This window comes from Manis javanica, chromosome 11 (genome assembly GCF_040802235.1).
Source record: "Manis javanica isolate MJ-LG chromosome 11, MJ_LKY, whole genome shotgun sequence".
Classification (NCBI taxonomy): Eukaryota; Metazoa; Chordata; class Mammalia; order Pholidota; family Manidae; genus Manis; species Manis javanica.
Window position 1 is genome coordinate 35,667,953 of NC_133166.1, and position 21,266 is coordinate 35,689,218.

The following is a 21,266-nucleotide window of genomic DNA, read 5'->3' on the forward strand; positions in this document are numbered from 1 at the left end:
GTCCCAGGGAGAAGCCCAGAAGTGTAGATGTGGCTGCTTTCCAGGTGGCCTCTCTCCCTGGTGATAGGGACTGTTATTTTCCATTTTAGGCCAGCACTCCTCTGAATACTACGAGGCCAGGGGATAGCCAGCTATGGAATATTCCATCTCTGACTCCCCAGGACCTGATGTCTTCTCTCTAGGCAACTTGCACCATCACCAGGCCAGCAGCAGGCCCAGATCTGGCCCATCAGTGGTCTGAGATGACCACCTTCCCCTTCCAGTGATTCACCCTGTGGTTTCTTTTCCCAGGTGCCTCCAGATAGAGAACGAGCATGTCCTGAAGCCGATGAAGGCCTGTGTGAGAGAGACCCTGAGCACTCTGGGCCAGCACTTCGGCCAGTTGCTGGAGCTGGCCCTGACCCGGGAGGTGCAGGTCAGTACAGGCTGGGCTGGGGAGAAGGATGCCTGTGGAGACTCCTCGGTTGGGAGTGGGTGGGCAGAGGGACTGGGCCTTGCTGGGGGAAGCTCTGAAGTGGCCTGTCTTGGAGGACATCTTCCTCAGAGCACCAAAGTGAATTGAGCATCTGAGAGATAGGACTGTCAGAGCTGAGCAGAGGCTTCCTGAGTAGTTAACATTAGTTTGCATTTTTCCAGATGTGAAAGCTGGAGCCCAGAGAGGGAAGAGACTTACTTAAAGTCACACAGCGAGGCAGTGACAGAGCCTGGCAATCTCCCAATCACACTTTCAGTATTGTTCCTATTGCTTTATAGTGCATAGAGTGGATCCTTACCGTCCTGAAAGACTGAGGGCACCTGCAGGGAACAAGCCAATTCTGGAAATCCTGGCAATAGAGAAGAATCTAGAAACATCATATAATCTAGCCCCTGCCTCTAGCCAGGCACCTACATGATTCCAGAAAGAGTCAGGGCTTTGGAGCCTGACAGATCTACTTTCATACTGTGGTTTGCTGTGAGAACTTGGTCAGGTTCCTTAACCTTTTAGCTCCTTTTTTCTAACCTAGAAAGGGAAAACCTACCCCAGAGGAAATGTGAGTACTGAGTGAATAACATATGAAAAGTACTCAGCACATAGTATGGCTCACATACATGTTATTTCCCTTGCTTTTGCCTATTTCAAAAGGCTCCCAGAAAAGCAGATTCCATAAGGTTTTCATTACGAAAGGTATTTACATGTTATTTATAGTTACAGAAATACTGTGTTACATATTTGCCATTCTTTTCCCACCACCAAATAAAAGCTTTCCACAAATAACAAATCCCTTCCCATGTCGGCTTCTCTCCAAAGTCAGCCTCTTGATTGAGCCCAAAGTTTCCTTTTTCTGTTTCCTGTGTGTCTGGCTCATTTTGCACAAGGCACACAGGCACTTCTGACCTGGCTCACCTGCTGCTCAGTGCAGCTGGCTGCATGCATTCTCATCCTTCCAACTCAGAGGGGTCTGTGAAGGCCACCCTCCCTGTCCCAAGGGCCTGGGACCATGGGAAGGATGGGCCAAGGCCTGGGTGCTGGGTCCTGCAATTACAGCTGATTAGCACATGCAGACAGTCACGTGTAGGGGCAGGTGGCATCCAACAAACCATCCCTTCCCAGAGGAGCCAGTGGGACTTGGGAAAAGACATGGGTGAAGAAACCGAGGGAGTGATGAGTGAGCATACTGAAATTAGGGGTGGGGAGGAGGGGAGCCTGGAGGGAACTTCAAGTAAGGGCACAGGTGCCTGCAGGTACTTTTTATGCTATTTTTGTGCCCTCTTGCCTGGAAGCACTGGGTTCAATTAAAAGGGCTGAAATGGGAGCTGGTTTGTAAATGGAAGCCAGCTGGGTTAGAAGTAGTCATCAGCTCTTTCCACTGGGGGCAAAGGGTTAGGGTGCCTTTGACGCTCTAGGTCATAGAATACTGGGAAAACTCTCTGGGCTGCTCAGAGTCCACTTGGGCCTTGGGGACTGTGTATCTGATTGCCTGGGACTCTGGGTCTGTTCTGTTTTTTTCTTATCCTGATCCTATTTAGGGTAGAATTCCTAATGCCATGCTTCCACTTCCCCAGCTAAATCCTGCTCTGTTCCTAGGTCTGACCACCTGGGTCACTGACGCTTGACCTGGGAGCTGAGCTGGATGAGCTGTTCCTCTCCTAGAACTTGGTCCCCTACTGGCCTCCCTCCCCTCTTGGGGCAGGCAGTGTCTGTCTTCCATTCCTCTGCTTGTTAGCTTCCTGATAACCCCCTTTTCTTCCCAGCATGCCCCTGGTGTCCTCGAGGCCCTCTTATGGGTTGAGCTTGCTGTGCTCATATTTTTTTGTCTGATTTTTAGCTTTCTTTTACATTGGAACATTTCCATACAGAATAGTGGTGACATAAGGAGATACATTGGCTAAAAGCAAGGTAATTTGTGTTAAGTGTTTTAAGCATGTGTTTCCTAAACTGGGTATCTAAATATTGTTCCCTAGGACATTATTAATTATACCATGATACTGTATTTGAGTATTTTGACATGCAGGAAATTAAGCTTCTTTCTTTGCATCAGACTTTCTCCTATAAGGTGCTATTCTGCAAGTCTTCTAAAAAGTCCTCACACATTCATAGTAGTTTTTGTTTGACCCGTAGCTTCCATAGACAGGGATTTTGGTTTGACTTCTCCTTGGATATATATCTAGTGATTAGACACTACCTGGCATACAGTAGGCATTCAATAAATATTTATTAATGAATTAATATTAGGTAGTGTATTCTAAATTTATATAGTCACAGATCTTTTTTATTCTTAAAGCACTTGTTCTCTTATTCTGGGATGCTGGCGTTTCAGGAGATGCAATTTGGCAAACCGTTGTTTTGCACTAGAGAACCATGTAGGTTCTTGAGTAGAGGACTGGTGCTCTTCCAATTCTCCAGTCCTCACCCCCACCCCAAAAATAACGCCTGGCAGAATGGTGCTCATAATTAGAGCAGTGATAATATAGCACTACTCTGCACTGGTCTGCTTCATCCTGGAGTGCTATATCCAGTCCCAGAACCCCAGTGTGTCATTGGCAATGGTTGTGCTCAGAGGAGAATAGGGAAGGGCTGAAGATCAAGGAATGTGGGGAATAGTTGGAGTAGCAGGGAATGTTTAATCTAAGGATGGACACTCTTCTACTTCCAAAGTTCTGCACTTGGTGGCCCCAAAGGAAAGAAGGACCTTAGGCCAGGGGAGTGAATCTATAGGATATTCCATCAAAAAGGAGTTTGTGAAGCAATAGGGCTGTCCCATACCAGAAGGCCCACCTTCGGAACGCCCATTACTGAGATGGGCTGGTTTTGCTGGGGAGGACACATCGTTGGTATGTGGAGGTCAGACCGAGTGAATTGTAAGATTTCTTCCAACTTAAATAGTATGCACTTCTATGAATGTGGGCATGGTGTGTGGAGTGGACTGAGCATGGAGTTTGGAGGCATATTAGGGTTCAAATCCTGATCATGCTATTTATGGGATATGCAGACTTAGGCAAGTTACTTAACTCCTGTTTCCTTACCTCAACTGCGTTGTTAGGATTAAATGAGATAACACATGAGTAATTAACTGGTGATACTTTTCTGACTGTGTCAACTGCTTTATTTACTAGAGACCCACTCTGGCTCAAGAGAAGCTAACAAGCTATGCTCAAAGAGCCTCCTAATTAACCAATTAATTATTTAATAGGATAATTATTTAATAAATTAATTATTTAATAAGATAAAGGCATGGGAATATTTTAGGCTTAAATGTTAAGAGCCACCAGTGAAAAGTAATGAGCACTAGTCTCTCTGGGAATAAAGGATTAATCATGTGAGAGGTAAGACAAGAAGACTTGACTTACAAAAACTGATCTACTTGATGTGACTCCAAGGGGATTCTGTTGAATAAGTCCACTCCCACCTGTATCATTGAGTCCTTGACTGAGCTTCGTGTGAATAGATGTTACATTCACTCATCCTTTCATTCTGTCAATCAATTTTTATTTTAGTTTAAAATAGCACCTTAATTCTAATGAAACTGATTAAGGAATGTATCTTTGAGTTTGAGGCTAAAGGAACTTGTTAGAACTTTCTCTTTTAGCTAAGTATCCCCTCCCTGTCCCAGGCAGAGCTGAACAACCTTAGGCCTCACCTGAGGGACAAGCACCTATCCTGTGATGGGGTCAGACCAGGAGGACACTCCCTAAGAGGAGAGAGGCAGGTGCGCTACGCTGAGCATACTGAGCTCCTTCTTCCAAACTCACTAACTCATCCCTGCCCTTTCCATGAGGTGACATGGAGCCATAGGGCATGAAGCCAGCAGAGGCAGCATTGCTGAAATCCCTATCTAGAGGAACAGTTTGGGAACCAAGTATTGTCCCTTAGTAGTTCATAGTTTTTGTTCTGTGTCTAACTGGCCTTGTCTGTTGGTCTGTGGTCACGGAAGTATGGTTGGGCTCCCTGGGGGAGGAGGTCAGCTGCCAGTGGGGAATTCCTTTCCCACCTTCATGAAGCCATTCTCCCAAATCACAACCTGTATTGCTCTGTGGTTTCTCCTGGAGTCACAGTGAGCAATTTAGACTTTGTTCCCAGAAGATTCAGAAATGACTCATTATATGACATTCATTAAATTAACTCTGAGGAGGTTTTGTAACTAAAGCTCAAAATTTCCTTTCTTGTTCTACTCCCTTCTCTCAGATTTTGCTCAGCTATGTTGTCCAATGTAGGTAATCAGAGGATGCAGTGTGGTTAAATGGCAACATAAAAATAATCCAAACATACTCACCAGATAAGAAATAGAAAGATGTCCGAAGTTGTAATATTTTGAAGTTCCATGGGAGAAAATAAAGTAAAAGGAAAAAAAAAAACAACCCAAAACTGAACCTGTTTACCTTAAGGAATAATTCAAAGTCTCAAATTCTTAAGTTAATGCAATTCTCTTCAATTTTCTTACTCTGTTCACCTTAGCCAGGAGAGTTCATCCCAGTGTGTGTGGGAAGTCATGTTTCCTTGAGCAGCTACAGTCCAGGCTGCCTCTCCAGCAGTGGGAGGGCTTCCTTCCGGGCTTCTCAGTTTGTATGTGTCTCTCCAAACCACACTTGAAAGGGCCTGAAGAGTTAGTATCTTGGATACACAATATTTTCACAGCACTACCTCTGTGCTCACAGAAAATTCGAGGTTAATTGCAGGCAATATTTCATCCCAGGGCTCTGTCCTCAGAGTTGCTGAAGGTTTTAACAGATACTCCCCTGTGGTTGAAAGAGGGTGGGGGACTGGTGCTGTCTTGGTTGGATCTGCAGCAGGATGTCAAGTGACTAGATTTCAGTTGTCCACGGTCCACAGGGATTTGTGAACATACATTCACTGGGGGAAAGGATGTACCACAGGTTGACTGTAGCACAGTGTTTGCCCTATGTGGGAGGAAAATGTCTCCCTTCCCAGAGAGGGGTCTTGGAGACATTTTCTTCTTCCAGTGAAGTCAGGCATTTGTCATTCCTTCCCAAGGACTGGTTTGATTTGCATTCTTTCCCTTCTAGCATTTTCCACACTTCTTAGTTTCTAGCTCCCCTCTACAAACACTATATTTCTGCCACCCCAGGCTACATTGATTTGGGCTGCTTGAAGTGGACCTAGGCCAGTGGTCTTCAAACCACTTGAAATGCATTGCATTCTCCAGGTTCCCAAAGGTTTCCTAGGAGAAATGCAAGCATATATACTTTTAAGGAAATCAATTTCCAGATCTTCAATTTTTGTTTGTTTTTCTAAAAATGATTCTCCTGATAATGCAAAGTTTTTAATAGCCCTTCTATTACTTTCAAAAAGAGAGGTATACTCCTCACCCATCCCAAATCTGATAGTGCATTGCTCTGCTGTGCAAAATTAGAGTGGGAGTAAGGAGATCAAACAGGAAGATATCTTCATTCATGAATCATAAACCCTTAGGCCTCCATGAACTATTCCTTGTCTTTTACGTATTTTTGTTGAGAAGGGTATTAGAATTGTGTATTTTGCCCAGTGTGGGGATTTTCTGAATCCAGATATATGGTAGAATGGTAGAGTGAGTGCATGCATATGTCTATATATGGGAGGAGTGGTGAGGAAAGTTTCCAGTTTATTTTATCCCTTCCATCTCCACTTATTCTCAAATTGTGCATGGCTCTTGAGGAACATTCTCCTTAGCCAAAATGAAGGCAGCACTGGTAAAGAAAATCAAACACTAAAATGTTTTTTAAGCAGCACATATTAAGATGCAAGCAATTCTTCCAGCTGTATTTCATGCTCAACTCTAGAATATGTCATTAGCTGGAAAGAAAGTATCTTTCAAGAACCAAAGAGTCTAAAGGTTAATGATACTGATTCTTGAAAATACTATTGAAATACTTATGACAATGACCCTATTTTTCAAGTTATATGGGGTGAAATCACAGATACAAGTTTTACATTTTTTTTCCAGATTTGGTGCACATTATGTAAGGAAGCAGTTTAAGTCTCTTTTGTCAAAACATTTTAGGAAATATTTATACTAATATCTATTTCCTGTTAACAAAAGGAATGGCTAGCTGCTGGACTAATTATAGTAAATACATTTTCCTTCTTTAAATACATTGAAGTTTGATTATGGAGCTACTAAAAATATTTGAATGAGTTCTGTTTTTGTTCTCAGATCTTATTGAATCATTCCCTAAAATGAACACCAAAGTTCAATACATATATGCACACCTATTTACTGAAGAGTACAATGTCTTTTATCATATTTTTAGATTTATAATTAATTTACAGTTTTAGCTACATATTACTTTGCATTATTAAAAGCTTAGTAAAGTGTTTTATCTTTGCTTTAACATATACAAATAAATAAAATTTTATTTTAGGTCTACATTATTTTAATATTGACAATTTTCAGCATTTTCCCTTAGAGAATGATCTCCATAATTATTTCAGTGTTTTTTTTTTAAACATTTCTTGAAGCACATATCAAAACATTTTTTAATTAAACATTGAAGTCAGGTCCATATTGAGAAAAAGTTAGGTTGATTTGTCTGATTGGTCTGACTAAAAGAACTCTCTTTGTCAATGAAGATATAGGATGAGTATTTCCCATAAATTAAATAACAAAAGCTGTAGCTTCAAGGTTTTGATAAAACATATTTGAAACACAAAATATACTTGATTAAAAAATTGTATTGGCAGTGAAATTAATAATATTTTGATTTCCCTAATCCTTTCTGAATAATTTGGGTAACCCAAGACACTCTGACTGAAGGAGGAATAGGTGTAATTAATGATTATTTGTCAAGTCTTGGTACTCTCTGAATTCTTACTAGAAATTAAGATAGTAAATGAACACCTCTAATGATTGGGCAACAAATTCTTTTGTAAGTCAAATGGTTTCCAGTTCTTTACTTCTACCAGTTTAGAGGAGTTGTCAACTAGCAGATCATTAAAAATAGTAATTAATGATAGATCACTATATGATTATATAACTCCGAATGTGTTCAAATGGTGGGGCAGCTTGGCTATGTAAACTCCCATTCCTCTCTATGAATTTATGGAAACAAGATTTTTCAGGGTTTACATATGAAATTATAGCATTAAGTCAATATCCAATCACTGATATGTGAATGAATTAGGCTACAAAGGATACGAAGACTCATTAAGAGATATTTACAATAAAATTAAAAATATTATGGCCTGTAATTATTTATCAAAATTTATCATATATGTTGTTTTGACAAATTGTATTGATAATAATTGTAACAGTAACTCAACCAAAATGAGATTAAGTCTAATCAAGACTTAGAGTCACAGAAAATAAAATTTCAAATTTCAATTACACATATGATCAATAAAACCTTTTGAAACTAATGTATTACCTTAAGATAAAATTCTGAGGAGGAATTGGAATGGGAATATAAATTTAGGGGTGAAAAGAAAAGATGCAAATTTTCAAATGTTAAAGATTATTCATGTATTTTTACATGGATGATGATATCAAGTTGTTTTGTTATTTATATTCTATTGAATACATCTAAAAGAGTGATGTAATGGTTTTATTTTATATCAATATTTACAGTCTGCTGGAAATTACATCCTTTCCAACTTTGTTCTTTGAATTTGAAATGATGAAAAATTTTACTTGTCAAATTAAAATGGTGCAAAAGATTATATATTTAAGAAAATTCTTTTAGAGCTAAATGAGAAAAAAAAGCCACATAGGACACACAGGCACTCTAGTTCTATAATCATGATGTCTATTGTCCCTGACTCTCGCTAGAGAATTGCTTAGGCCTTAAGACCCCTCTCGTCTAGGGAGGGTTTCCTTACAATGTTCCTAAAGTCTGGGCCCCTTATGGGCTCAGTGAGGACCAGTCCCTCTGCCACATGCTTCTTGGAACCATCTTTCCAAATATTTTGAATATTTTAGCCTTGAGTAGCATTTCTTTCTGCAATATCCTTTTTTGCAGTAATGAACTATGCCTCCAGGGCTCTCTTTCCTTCTGTTAATCCCCTACTTCTTTCAGGGAGACTCAGCTGAATTTCTAAAAGTTTACCCTGCTTTTCATGTGAGTCTCTTGTTTTGACCTAACTCAGAGAATAAGCCCTATTTTGCTGGGTCTGAGCAGCTTTCCCATGTTGATTTCTTTTCCCTTTCTGGCACATTTACTTGCCTTTCAAATAACTCTTAAATTTTGGGATTTCCCTTGTTGAGAGAAGTGAAATTAAGGTCTGCATCTGTCCAAAACCTCCAGTTCTTAGAGAACTGTTGTCCCCCTAAATTGATATTGCAACTCAGGAGATATTTTCCCATCAGATCAATAGCTAATCCAAGCCTGGATTGAGTTATTATTTTGTCTATCTGCTCTTTAGTATGTGCAGTCTTTCTGTGCCTTTCCTCAGAGTCCTAACTCTGAATTTCCCCTATATGTTGTCTTAGGACACAGGCGATACTATATCCTCAAAATAAAATATTCAAAACCTTACACCTGAAAATTTATCTAGTAATCCTTTGAATGTTTCATGCTGATCTCTGTAGTATTTTCCTGTGTTTCAGAACTCTACTACCATATGACAACAACCCTAGCAATAATCTCATAATTTTAAGGGTCAACAGTTTGGGCAGGGCTTGGCTGAGTGATTCTTCTCTTCCACAAGGCATCAAAGGAGTCACGTGGTGGTATTCCGCTGGCAGATGGTTTGGAAAGTCTTAGAAAGCTTTACCACATGTACAGTGCACTGGGGTAGATGACTGGAGAGCAGAGCTCAGCTGAGAGTATTGATCAGGGATCCTATACACCGTTTCTCCCAGCAGGACAGAGCAGTTAGAATGTGGATACTTCCTTAACTCTTTTTATCCCTTTTTCCTGGTCTTCAAGATGTAATTTTTTTGTTTCATTTCTGCCTTAAAAAAATTCTGTCATTCAGCCTCATCTGTCTATCTTCCTTTGTTTCCATTCCTTCACCTTCTTTTCATGAGATAGAAGTAAGCATGCTTTTGACAATTCTACAGTTCCTCCTTGGTTTCCTAAAAAACAAAACAAAACCTCGATTTTAGAGACTGTGTTCGTTTGAAGCTGACACCAGGTTAGGACTGGATAAGAAATGCCTGTGAAGGACAAAGGGGAGGAAGCAGGAACACGCCTGGAAAACTGTGTTGCAGGTCTGACAGCTGAAAGAAAAGGGGGAAGGAAGAAACTCAGAATTTTCAAGCCCATTAGAGGAGTCCCATGTCCTGCGGTCTGGGCCTGCAGAAGTGTCCCTGTGTGCTCAGTCACGGCTGAGAGAAGCTCGGGGAAGGACGGCCCCTGCAAGAACACAGTGGTGGATCAGAGAGGCAACAGTTGGGACTCTCAGTCAACTCTGCCCCTGCAGCAAGAGCTCTGGCTACCGCAGGGCAGAGCATTGCAGGTACTAAAGCTCCCCAGTTTGGTGAGAGCTGCTAATGAGAATGAATATTCTCCTTGATTAGAGATTTCCATCTCCAGTAGTCCAGGTGGGGTCCCACCAGTGCTGAATGAGACAGAGTCACTGACCTTGGAAAAGAGGAAGTCAGATTCACAAGGGTTAAGGTCCAACTCCACCATTCACCGCATCTGTGACCTTGGTCAGATGTCTGTATCTCAGTCTTCTTAACTGTGAAGTGGGGGCTGGACAAGACTGCTGAGGACCCTTCCAGAAACTCTGATTTATTCTGATACTTAAGGCCTTGACAAATTCAGTGGAGCCCTTGATATCATGTCTTTCCAAATTTATCCTTGTGAAAAGGATGCTTACAACTTTTCATTGTCAGAGAGCTGATTCACTGAGACATGTCTGAGGCATAATTATGGTACATGCGCATATAGACATTAGCAAGAAATTATTCTCAGACGTAAATGGTCTAATATTAGCAGATGATTGTCAAAGACATTGGGTTTGAATTGTTTAATGTCATGCTAATTTGCTTCAAGTGCAAACACTAATCAGGAACATTAGGTAATTATCATTTAGGTATAGGACCCCAATATAGGAAATCTGCATTTTCATGTGAGCATTAATATCACTTATGTAAGTGCTTACAGTAATGATGGGGAAGGATTCTAAGAAGCACATTCATTACAGAGACTTGTAGTGACAAATCTTGGTTATTATTAATTTTACCTTTTGTTGAATATCTTATAAGAGGCACCTATCAAGTCTTAGGGAATAATTTTGTATTTAATGTAGTTTGATTAAATACGCACTTAAGCTTAGACTGCTATATGTAGAGGATTAGCATATTGCATATGTGAGGACTGAGTTTGAATAAAGAAGAAAAAAGGGTAACCCATTTTCTTTGAGCCTAGAACCCTCTTAATTTTAATCATTTTACAAATGGAGAAACTGAGGTCTAGGAGGTTTATCTCAATTGCCCAAGACCACAAAATAAGAACTTCTAAAAATTTTATTTTGCTTCCATACACCAGGTATCTTTAGAAGTCCTTTACAGAGATTGGCTACCTCAAGAGATGGGTGCCATCACTGTAAGAGATAGACATTGTTATTTCTACCATTGTACAGATGAGAAAACTGAGGCAGAGAAAGGACTCAGTTATCTGCTCTAGGCCATGGACAGAAGTGACAGAGCAGGATTGCAACAGAGGCAGTTTGGCTCTGGGGTCCATGCTTTTAACCGTAGACACACTTTCTCATCAACATATAGTGTTAAAAAAGGCAAGCTGGCCCTGGAACTCAGAGCTCATTTCCTTTTCAGTGTCTTTTCCATAACTCCAGGGTTAGTTAAAACCAAATCCATTTTAATATTTTAAAATAACATGGCAACTGGAACTGCACAAGTGGCTGCTCAGCACACCCAGCTCTGGAGGTCTCTTTTGCATGAGGCCCCCAAAGACAACTCTCCCCACCCTGTCTACACACCTCCCAGGAGAAACTTACACAACTAGCATTAATTAGCAGGTAGGAATCATTTACAATCAATGAATCACATGCTTCAAAGCAAACGGTTGATTATGAAGTGGTTTTAAGAGACGTAAGAAGCTTTTTCCCAGAAATAAGCTAAACTCTTCTAGGAATAATCTTCATATATTATTTGTGGATGAATTTTCCATTTGCTTTCTTCCTGGGCCTCCCTGGGTCCTATGTTCAGTCATTCGCAGCCCTCTCACCACTTGTCTTAGACCCCTCAGCCTTGATCATGGTGGCGTTCCTTGCTAGTTGCCCACTCTTGGATGGGACTCCTAGCTGTTTTGGTCTAGCTATCCATTCAGTGCAAATGTCCTGTGGCAGTAAGCTGCTGTGGAGTGCTTCTCTCAGTTCAGCCCTGAACCCATCACCTGGCCGGTGTTTGCCATTGGCTACCAGCTGCATCCAAGATAGGCAGATTCCTTGGTCATTGCTCTGGCAACTCATTGGTCTTCAACTTGATGGTTTGTTTATTTACCTGATGGTTTCTGTTCTCATTAAGAGCCAGTAGAACAACAAAATGGTACTTGCTGAGACCCTCAATGTTGAGAGCTGGCTTTCTGATCAGCTGGAGCAGGGCACATCTGTTGTCCATGCCTCAGGGGTTTGGAATTATCCCATATTTGCAAAATATAGTTCAGACCTCATGTTGATTCATGTCTTCCCCCCCAAAACTAGAGCCTCATTCCCCTGATAGCAGGGCAGTGGGGCAGTGGATGGGACAGGATTATGGATTCTGGGGGTTCTTAAGAGCCTGGACCACTGGTATTCTGTTAAGGGAGACGATCAGAGGGTGGATGGGGTGAGTAACCATCAGACTTTCTTTACTTAGGCACTGCTAAGAAAAATTGATGCCTCGGACAATATTTATACTACAGAATCCATTACAGGGAACCTGTTCAGCCTGACTCAGGAGGGGGCTCCGTTATGCCGCATCATAGCCAAGGTGAGCTTCATGGTTACAGGCCACACCGACAGGCCCCGGGACAGCATGAGGAGGTAGCCTGGGGGGAACAGCTGGCTCTTAAAGCCTGTCCTAGCTCTAGCATTTGCTTGTTGTGTGACCTTAGAGGAGTCACCGCTACTCTTTGGGCCTTGGTGTCTCCATCTTACAGGTGCCCAGCCCCTCTGATGTCATTTCCCACTTGATAAAAAGAAAGCCAGTGTCCCTAGAGCCTTTGTCATATTTCTTCATGTGGTGTCTGTTACAAATACCAACTTTCCTTCCTTATCTCCACATATCCCATGAAACTCAACCAAATACATATCCCAATTCAGGTTCTTAGCTGGATCCCAGAAATGCCTGCAGCCATTACGAGAGCGCAGGAAGAGAAGACAAAGTAGAGAAGGACCGTGGTTTGCAATTACAGTGGGAAACTGATTGCAAATTGCTTCTGGGCCAGTTTTCCCCTGCACTGTGGCCAAACTCTTAGGGCAAATATAGGCAATTGATAGCCCTAAGATCTCAGCAAGGTCTTCTGTTTCATTTTTACTTTTTCTTTTAATTCAAGAAATGTCATTTCTATTCTATTGGGGATAGAACCAGTAATCTAATTGGAAGCAAAGTTAGGTCCTTCGATAGATTTAAGGTGCCAGTCACAGGAAGATATGCTCCAGCTTGGTGGCTCCAGGCCTGGCTGCACCACCATCCCTCAGGGAGATTTTGGAAAACACAGATTCTTTTGCCTCAAGATTTACTGGGGTCCTACAGTAAGACCCGGAAATCTACATTTTAACAAGCTCAACAGGTGATTCTGAGATTTGACCCCTCTCACTGAACTAAGCTCTTAAATCTAGAAGATCAGGTTTAATGCTTTTCAACTCTGGTCTGGAGAGAAGTAAACTATGTCTAACAGCAATAGCTAATGTTTGAGTATTGCTGTCCAGTATGCTTAATGCCTTGCAGACATCATTTCTTTCAAATTACAAAACTTTCCTAAGAAGAAGGTACCAGGTTTGTTTCCATGTATAGTTGAGGAGATGGCTTAAGGGGCTTACTCAGGGCCACACAACTGATAGAGTCAGAATCAGAATTAAAGTTCCTTTGATTCAGAGCTCATGAGTTTAAAGCCCACAGTGGGGATTTCTGGTTCAGTCCTTGGCCCTTTGGGTTCTTGGGCCAAAGTGTGGCTCAGAAGTTCTCAACTCTGTACGTGTATTAGAATCACGAGGGAGCTTTAAAAATCACATAGCTAGTAAGTAGCTGAGCTGGAAGGTGAACCTGCCTGTTTGGCAGCAAAGGCTATGCTTTTGCTTACTATTCTGAACTGCCTCTGAGCAGCCCCTCTTCCTCCACTTCCTCCTGCCTTTCCCCTCCTTCCCATCCTCTTCCTCCTCCTTTCCACAACCTTCATTATTTACCGTGTCCTTTCTATATGTCAGGTACTGTGCTAAGTTTTCCATTCATCACCTCATCTGGTCCTCTCAGTAATCTTAAGATATGTTGCAGTTATAATTCCCATTGTATAGATAAAGGAACAGAGAAAAGGTAAGTAATTTGTTTGAGGTTGTATACCTTATGTGCAGAGCTGGGATTTTAACCAAATCTGTTGACTCCAGAATCTTAATCTCAACCTTCTTATGTCTTCAGCCCTTGGGAAAGAGTGGATAAACCCAGTTCTCCCTATGATGGTGGTAGTAAACCCCATCCCTGAGTGCAGAGCACAGAAAACTCCCCTGTGCTTTGTCGAAATCACCCCCATCCCAGCAACTCTATTACTCCCCTGCCTGCTAGTCTACATCCCACAAGTGGCCTCCTCCAGCTTTATGACAGCTCATCCCAAGGCTGTCTGAATAATGCATACCATTATACAGCTGGGCTCCGAGCCCAGAGCTTTCTATAAAATTAAACAAGCTCCAGCCAACAGTGTGAATTGCTAGTACAGGCGATTCCTGGCTCTCCCCTAAGATGAGTGCCACTCTTGGGTCCTCAGTGGGGGCTTCAGGGTGGTCCATGAAACGCATTCATCTCCCTTCCGCTGTGGTCTTCTTCCTTCTGTCCCTTCCACCTATTCCAGCCCTTGGGACACCTTCATGAGGGTATGAGACTTTCTTCTAACCAGGAAGCCTTCATGGCCTGACCCTTGCTGGGCTCCCCAGAACTGGATACTAGGGCCTTTCATTAACTCAACTGCTCTCCCAATAGCTTGATCTTGTAGTTGTCATAACCTACAAAAAGTTAATAAGTTAACTTTACCAAAGTTAACCAGCAGCACAGTCAGGGTTTAAGGCAGAATCCCCTTAGTCTGGGTTCAGGATTTCCCCACTTCCAACCCCAATAGCTAAAAATGCTAAGAAGACTATTTTCCACAGACTTGGGAAAGAATGCAGTGAGAACCCAATGCAAATGGATAGAGGCTTAAATATAGTTTTGCTGGGCTCAGTGTCTCCTGAGCCAAAGGAAGGCTGCCACATTGATCTGGGCTCTCAGCCTTGCATTCTTTTTTTAAATTTTTAAATTAAAAAATTTTTAATTTTAATTTTTTTTGTTATCATTAATATACACTTACATGAACAACATTGTGATTACTAGATTCCCCCCATTATCAAGTCCCCACCACATACCCCATTACAGTCACTGTCCATCAGTATAGTAAGATGCTGCAGAATCACTACTTGTCTTCTCTATGTTGTACTGTTTTCCCTGTGCCCTCCCCAGTACCTTATGTGTGCTCATTGTAGTGCCCCATTTCCCCCTTCTCCCTCCCTTCCCACCCATCCTCCCCAGTCCCTTTCTCTTTGGTAACTGTTAGTCCATTCTTGGATTCTGTGAGTCTGCTGCTGTTTTGTTCCTTCAGTTTTTTCTTTGTTCTTATACTCCACAGATGAGTGAAATCATTTGATACTTGTCTTTCTCTGCCTGGCTTATTTCACTGAGCATAATACCCTCTAGCTCCATCCATGTTGTTGCAAATGGTAGGTTTGTTTTCTTCCTATGGCTGAGTAATATTCTATTGTGTATATGTACCGTCTCTTCTTTATCCATTCACCTATTGATTGACACTTAGCTTGCTTCCACATCTTGGCTATTGTAGATAGTGCTGCAATAAACATAGGGGTGCATATGTCTTTTTGAATATGAGATCTTGTATCCTTTGGGTAAATTCCAAGGAGTGGAATTCCTGGGTCAAATGGTATTTCTATTTTTAGTTTTTTGAGGAACCTCCATATTGCCTTACACAATGGTTGAATTAATTTACATTCCCACCAGCAGTGTAGGAGAGTTCCTCTTTCTCCTCATCCTCACCAGCATTTGTTGTTCCTTATCTTTTAGATGTTGGCCATCCTTACTGGTGTGAGGTGATATCTCATTGTGGTTTTAATTTGCATTTCTGTGATGATTTGGGGCATCTTTTCATGTGCCTGTTGGCCATCTGAATTTCTTCTTGGGAGAGTATCTGTTCAGATCCTCTGCCCATTTTTTAACTGAGTTATTTGCTTTTTGTTTGTTGAGGTGCATGAAGTGGTCTCTGGTGATTAACTTTTGTCCTTTCTGGTAGAGAGGGGAGGAGGGACATCTCTATAAATTAATGTCCTGCTTTTAGTCAAATAGGGGGAGGGCAGAGATCTTTTCTTGTAACTGCTTCTTCTCAATTGCTTTCAGCTCAAAATAATCCTAATGACAAAGGGGCATATTTTGGGGTGGCATATTCTCCCACCATAAAGACCTAAAGCATATCTGCTGAATGAGGTATTGTCAGCTATTCTCGAGTCAGCCCTAGGAAGGGTCACACAGTGAAAGCATGTGACATTTTCTTTTTTTTGGCAGGAGGGTGGAGTTGTAGCACTTTTCAAGGTCTGCCGGCAGGACAGTTTTCGGTTCTTATACCCCCAGGCACTCCGCACACTGGCCTCCATCTGCTGCGTGGAAGAGGGTGTCCACCAGCTGGAAAAGGTAAGAGTGCAGCTGGCTGGCTGGGCGTGGCCTAAGGTCCCTGGGCCAGGTGGGTGGTGAGCGGGACAGACATGCTGGTGGCCATCTGGGCCTCTTCATGGAGCAGTTCCCCTGAGTCCCCCCTTTTCCTGGCATCATTCGGATAGGGCTGCTGGGACTTGACTGTGGGAGTTGATGCAGACCTAAAGGGGACAGGCACTGAGGAGCTCGGCCAGGGAGGCACTCAGCACTTCCTGGGCGCAGTGGCCAACAGAGGCCAGTGGGTGGAACACACATAGGCAAGCCTGGTGGGGAGTGGGTTGAGGTTCAGAGTGGTCAGTCCTTTTTATGGCAGGATCAGCAGAAGGAAGAGGATCCAGCTCTGTAGAACAGATTGGGCAAGAGCAGGGTGGGCCCTGAGTGTCTGGGCAAGCAGGTGGGCTTCACTGAGCCTAGAGGGCTTGGGTACAGGCAACCGAGGCCTAAGGCCAAGTGAATGCTGGGTCAGCAATGGCATGGGGGTGGGAGGGGTGAGAGGGAAGGTGGGGATCATATGGGCTCAGGTGACTCAGCTCCAGGCCAACGTACAGCAATGTGACCAGTTCCAGCTACCACCTCCCCTCTCCCCAGGTTGTAGGGTGAGGCTGTTCCTCCACTGGACTGGAATGGGTCTGGGCCTGCAGATGGGCCCTGAGGGACATTAGCCAGGACAGCTGGGGAGGCTGGGGCTGACATCTGGGAGGTTCTCAGCCAAGTTTTAAGATGCTGAAGATTTGCATGGAAGAGAGGTAGATAGTCTTGGTATGTCCTGGTGACAACTGTGCTTCTTGCCTTGAGTCTCTTCCTGTGCCTGGCCAAAAGGGGGTGGCCAGCAAACTGCTCCCCTTCTTCTGCATCTGTGCACTTTGGCCTGAACTCCTAGCAGGTGGTCACCTTACTTTCTACCCAGCCTCTTTCCAAAGCTACTCAGGTGATAGAACATGGGCACAGGCTCATGCATCGGACATGCTCTTAGCTGCAGATGGAGGGTGAACAGGGAAACTGCTCATTTTACAGATGAGAAGGTTGTGGGTCAGAATGGAGAAGTAATTTGTCTGAGGTCACACAGCAGGGTGGTGAAGGAGTTAGTGCCAGCCCTCTGGACAGAGTGCCCACTTCCCGTGGAGTCAGAAACCTTTGTATGTGTGTGCTCACTTAGATGACAAAATGGAGGAGGGGGCGGTAGGGCAATAGATTCTATGAAGCACATGCATAGAGTGTCTCCACCTTCATGTACAGAATAATCCTCTCTTCTCCCATAAAATTTTTCCACCTTGGACAGTGGAAAAATGGCCAGTGCTGGGTTTGTTTCTTGCCTTCTTTCATGCTGGTTGGCAGGAAGAATGGGGGGGAGAAAATAGAAGGGACTGGAATTACTAGTGCTCCAAAAGCAGTGGATTTCTTGGCTGTAGAGAGCCTGCAGAGCAGCAGGAAAATGTCAATCCAGGAAAAAAAAAAAAAAACAGCAGGGCTTTTTGTTTAGAGCTGGAAGCCAGTACAGCTGGGTAGTATGGAGGCAATTTTTTCTTCCACCTTCCTGATGCTGCTCCAGAACCAGAAGGCACAAGTGCATTTTCCCAAGCCCAATGGGCCACCCCAGCTTGGGAGTCCGACCCTGCCCCACCGAGCAAGAGGACCAAGGAAACACTTACATTCGAGGGCTTACTAAGCACCCGGGGCTGAGCTAGCCTCTTACACACATCCTTTCATGAACTCACCAGAACCTTGTAAGGTGAGCCTATTCAGATCTCCATCTTAAAGTCAAGGAAACTGAGTCTCAGCCAGTATAAGTGATTTTTCTAAAACCATAGAGCAAATTTTGGAGCCAGAATTCAGACCCTGGGTTCCTGAATCTAACATCCCATTTACCTCAGTGCCTCACTGGCTTAATAGATACTTCTCAGAGAGCCAAAACAGTCCCTGCAGACCACCTTGCTGCTCCTGGCCAATGTCTTAATCCCCCGCAACCGGCACAGAAGAGGGTAGCTCAAACTGGACATTTCCCTCCTACAGGTCAGATTACTTTCAACACAATCCTGAAGCACCTCTGTGCCCAGGCACTGGGCGAGACTGGCCTGGAGAGCCCCCTGGTGGTCAGAAACAGCAACTACGTGGTGCAGCAGCTACAGAGCTTGCCAAGTGGCTCCACGTACATTTCATTAGATGCTCACCTCAAATATATAAGCATCCCCATTGTACAGATGAAACAAACAAGACCCAAAAAGGTGAAATGACTTATTGTGCAGAATTACACAGCTTTTAATTCATTCATTCAGCAAGTGCTTATTGACAATCTGCTGTTTGCCAGGAACTATTTTAGGTCCTGGGAGTGTAGCAGTGAACAGAACAAACCCCTTTGTCCTCAAGGAGCTTACATTCTAGTGCAGGGGGTGCCCAGTTATGGCCCGTGGGCTGCGTTCAGCCTGCTGCCTTTTTTGGCAAGACCATGAGCTAAGAATTTTTTTAAATGGTTAAAAAAATCAGAATACATTTTGTCACATGAAAATTGTGAAATTCAAATTTTCAGTTCATAAAGTTTTAATGGTACACTGCCATGATCATTTGCTTAGGTGTTGTCTCTGTCTGCTAATGCACTGCAATGGCAGAATTAACTGCAGGAGACCAGACAGACCACAAAGTCAAAAATACTCACTATCTGGCCCTCTACAGAAATGTTTACTGACTCCTAACAGGTAGTAAGGACATCATGACAATGATGAAAAGGACACTAACATATATTGAATACTTCTTTGGGCAAGCATTTTGCTAAGCCCCTCCTTTCATCATGTCATTTAATTGCTAACCACTGGGGCTGTGATTATTCTCATTGTTTAGAGAAGGAAGGGAGACTCACAGAAGTGAAGCAACTTGCTCAAGGGCACACAGCTAATAAATGGCCTACAGTAATTTAATTCCAGCTTTGCTGAGCCAGGCCTGGTCTGTGAACCATTATGTGGACCTAGAACTCAAGTCTGATATTGTGAGGTGAAAATCTATACTGTTTTCCTCTGTATCACACACTTCTAAAGTTGTGAGAAGTTGTACACCCAGGAAGAGCCTGGGTCTCTCCACTCTCCACCATGCCCCCTCCTGTAGGTCCTGCCCACACCTGCTGCCCTCTGTGATCCAGGCTGCTGAGCACTGGCCTCTAAGGCCCCAGTGATGTCAGCTGTTGTTGATGTTTAGGGTGGAGGGTGAGAAGCCCAGAGACAGGCTGGATTGCAGAAACCACAGCATGGCAGGTGAGGTAAAGACAGGATGGGGAAGCGCAGTACCCAGGGGCTCTTGTTAGCTGCCCACTCACCCACAGTTTGTGACCCAATTAGATAATGTCAAAGTCCCAGCTTTCCTTCAGTTTACTGGCCTGGCCTCTTTGCTGGGACCTGCTTAATTAATTGCCAGTGAGAAATATGCTGGATTTGGTAAAATTCGTCTTTGTCATGTGGCTCCCCCCAGTTCCCTCCAACCTTGAGAAGGTTCATTAAAGCACACACCCCAGAGGTGGAGGTGTGGTTCTAGTCAAGTCTCCAGACGCCCCATCCAACCCCAGCCATGCTGCATGATGCCAGAGCTTTCAGGTTTGGGGTGTTCACATGGTCATAGATTCAGTTATGGACTCACTCACTCACTCATTAAAGTACTCGATCGTCTGCTTTTTTGCTCCTCTATCATCTAGCCATTCACTTCTTCACTCATTCACTCAGTCCATCACCCTCTAATCATGCTGCTAATTCATTCTTTCATCACACATGTGCTGTGAAGCAGCCCAGCTCAGTGAGAAAACCATGGCCTTTGAGAGTCTGGCTCTTCTGGGCTGGAACCCAGGCTTTTCTGCCTGTGAGTTTGGATGCCTTTCCTTGGGGAGTTTGCTTAACACTCCAGGGAGGTGGTTGCTGCAGCAGTCAAAGGGGCGGGGTGAAATCCACCTCCAGGACTTTCAGGGAAGGAGAGCTGTGCAGTGGGGTGCTGCTTGCTACACACTAGGCACCAAATGAACAGCCATTACTACAATTGTAGCAGGTGTTGCACTGCTCAGTGTTTGAAAATCAGTGGCTTCAGGCGGATACTGTCTGGTGGCGAAAGGAGCGCTAACATGCAGGAGGGGGGCCAGCATGGTCAAAGACACTGCCCAGCGCACAGTGTGGAGAGGCTGGGTGAGGCAGCAGCATGAGTCCTCACAAACTTTCCATTTTACAGGTTAGTCTCAGGAAGTCTGTCCTACCTTCCTGTGGCCTTGGCAGTTGCCCCTCATGCCCCAGTCTCTGTGCTAGGCTGTGGGGAGGGGAACCAGCAGCTGTGTTCCCTGCCGCCCACCCAGGAAGGCTGAGTAGGGACAAGCCCTGCAGTTCAGACAGTGGGGAGGGCTCTCCGTGGCCATCAGAGGCCACAGGCTGCTGGTACTCCCTCTGCTGGGTGGGGGGGCTGGTGAAGGCAGCAGCAGGGACAGTTGTGCTGGGCCCGGAGGACCATGGAGGCATTTACTGGCTCCACAGCTGGCCAGTTGGCAGCGGGGCTATACATCTTCTGTGAGCTCTGTGTTCAGTGAACTGCGGGAGCCCAGAAGAGGCAGTGTTCTCTGGACTCCTCCCTTAGAGAAGACTGGTTAAAGAAAACAAGGGCCCAGGAGCGAGTGAGGGCCCCAGGGCCACATAGCCCAATGAGAGCACATGGGCCCAATTCAGGTGCCCCACCTGCCCAGACTGGTCAGGGCAGACTTCCTGGAGGACTATACGGGGAAGGTCGGCTGGCATTACCAAGGGGGAGGGCTGCAGGATTTAGAGAGGCTGAAAGCAGGGCAGGGAGAAGGTCACTTCTCTCTGAAGCTTGGTTTCCTCTTTATAGAATGGACACGTGGCCCTGCTGTGATGGTGCAATACACCAGTGCGGGTAGAGCCCGCAGGTGGCGCCTGCGTGCAGGAGGCACTAGCTTGTGCCTGCTCTCCCACTCTC

At 44.0% G+C, this 21,266-nt stretch overlaps 1 protein-coding gene across 3 annotated transcripts in view; it reads left to right on the forward strand.

Moving 5' to 3' along the window:
* INSC (INSC spindle orientation adaptor protein) overlaps nt 1-21,266 on the forward strand; it is a 129,747-nt gene that overhangs the window by 74,211 nt on the left and 34,270 nt on the right. For 2 of the 3 annotated variants that reach the window (XM_073216249.1, XM_017649056.3), the window contains exons 5-7: nt 292-415; nt 12,237-12,350; nt 16,173-16,298. In XM_073216249.1, coding sequence (XP_073072350.1) covers nt 292-415; nt 12,237-12,350; nt 16,173-16,298 — 364 coding nt within the window. The remainder of the gene's footprint in view (nt 1-291; nt 416-12,236; nt 12,351-16,172; nt 16,299-21,266) is intronic. The other variant, XM_037026962.2, reaches the window with a different exon arrangement.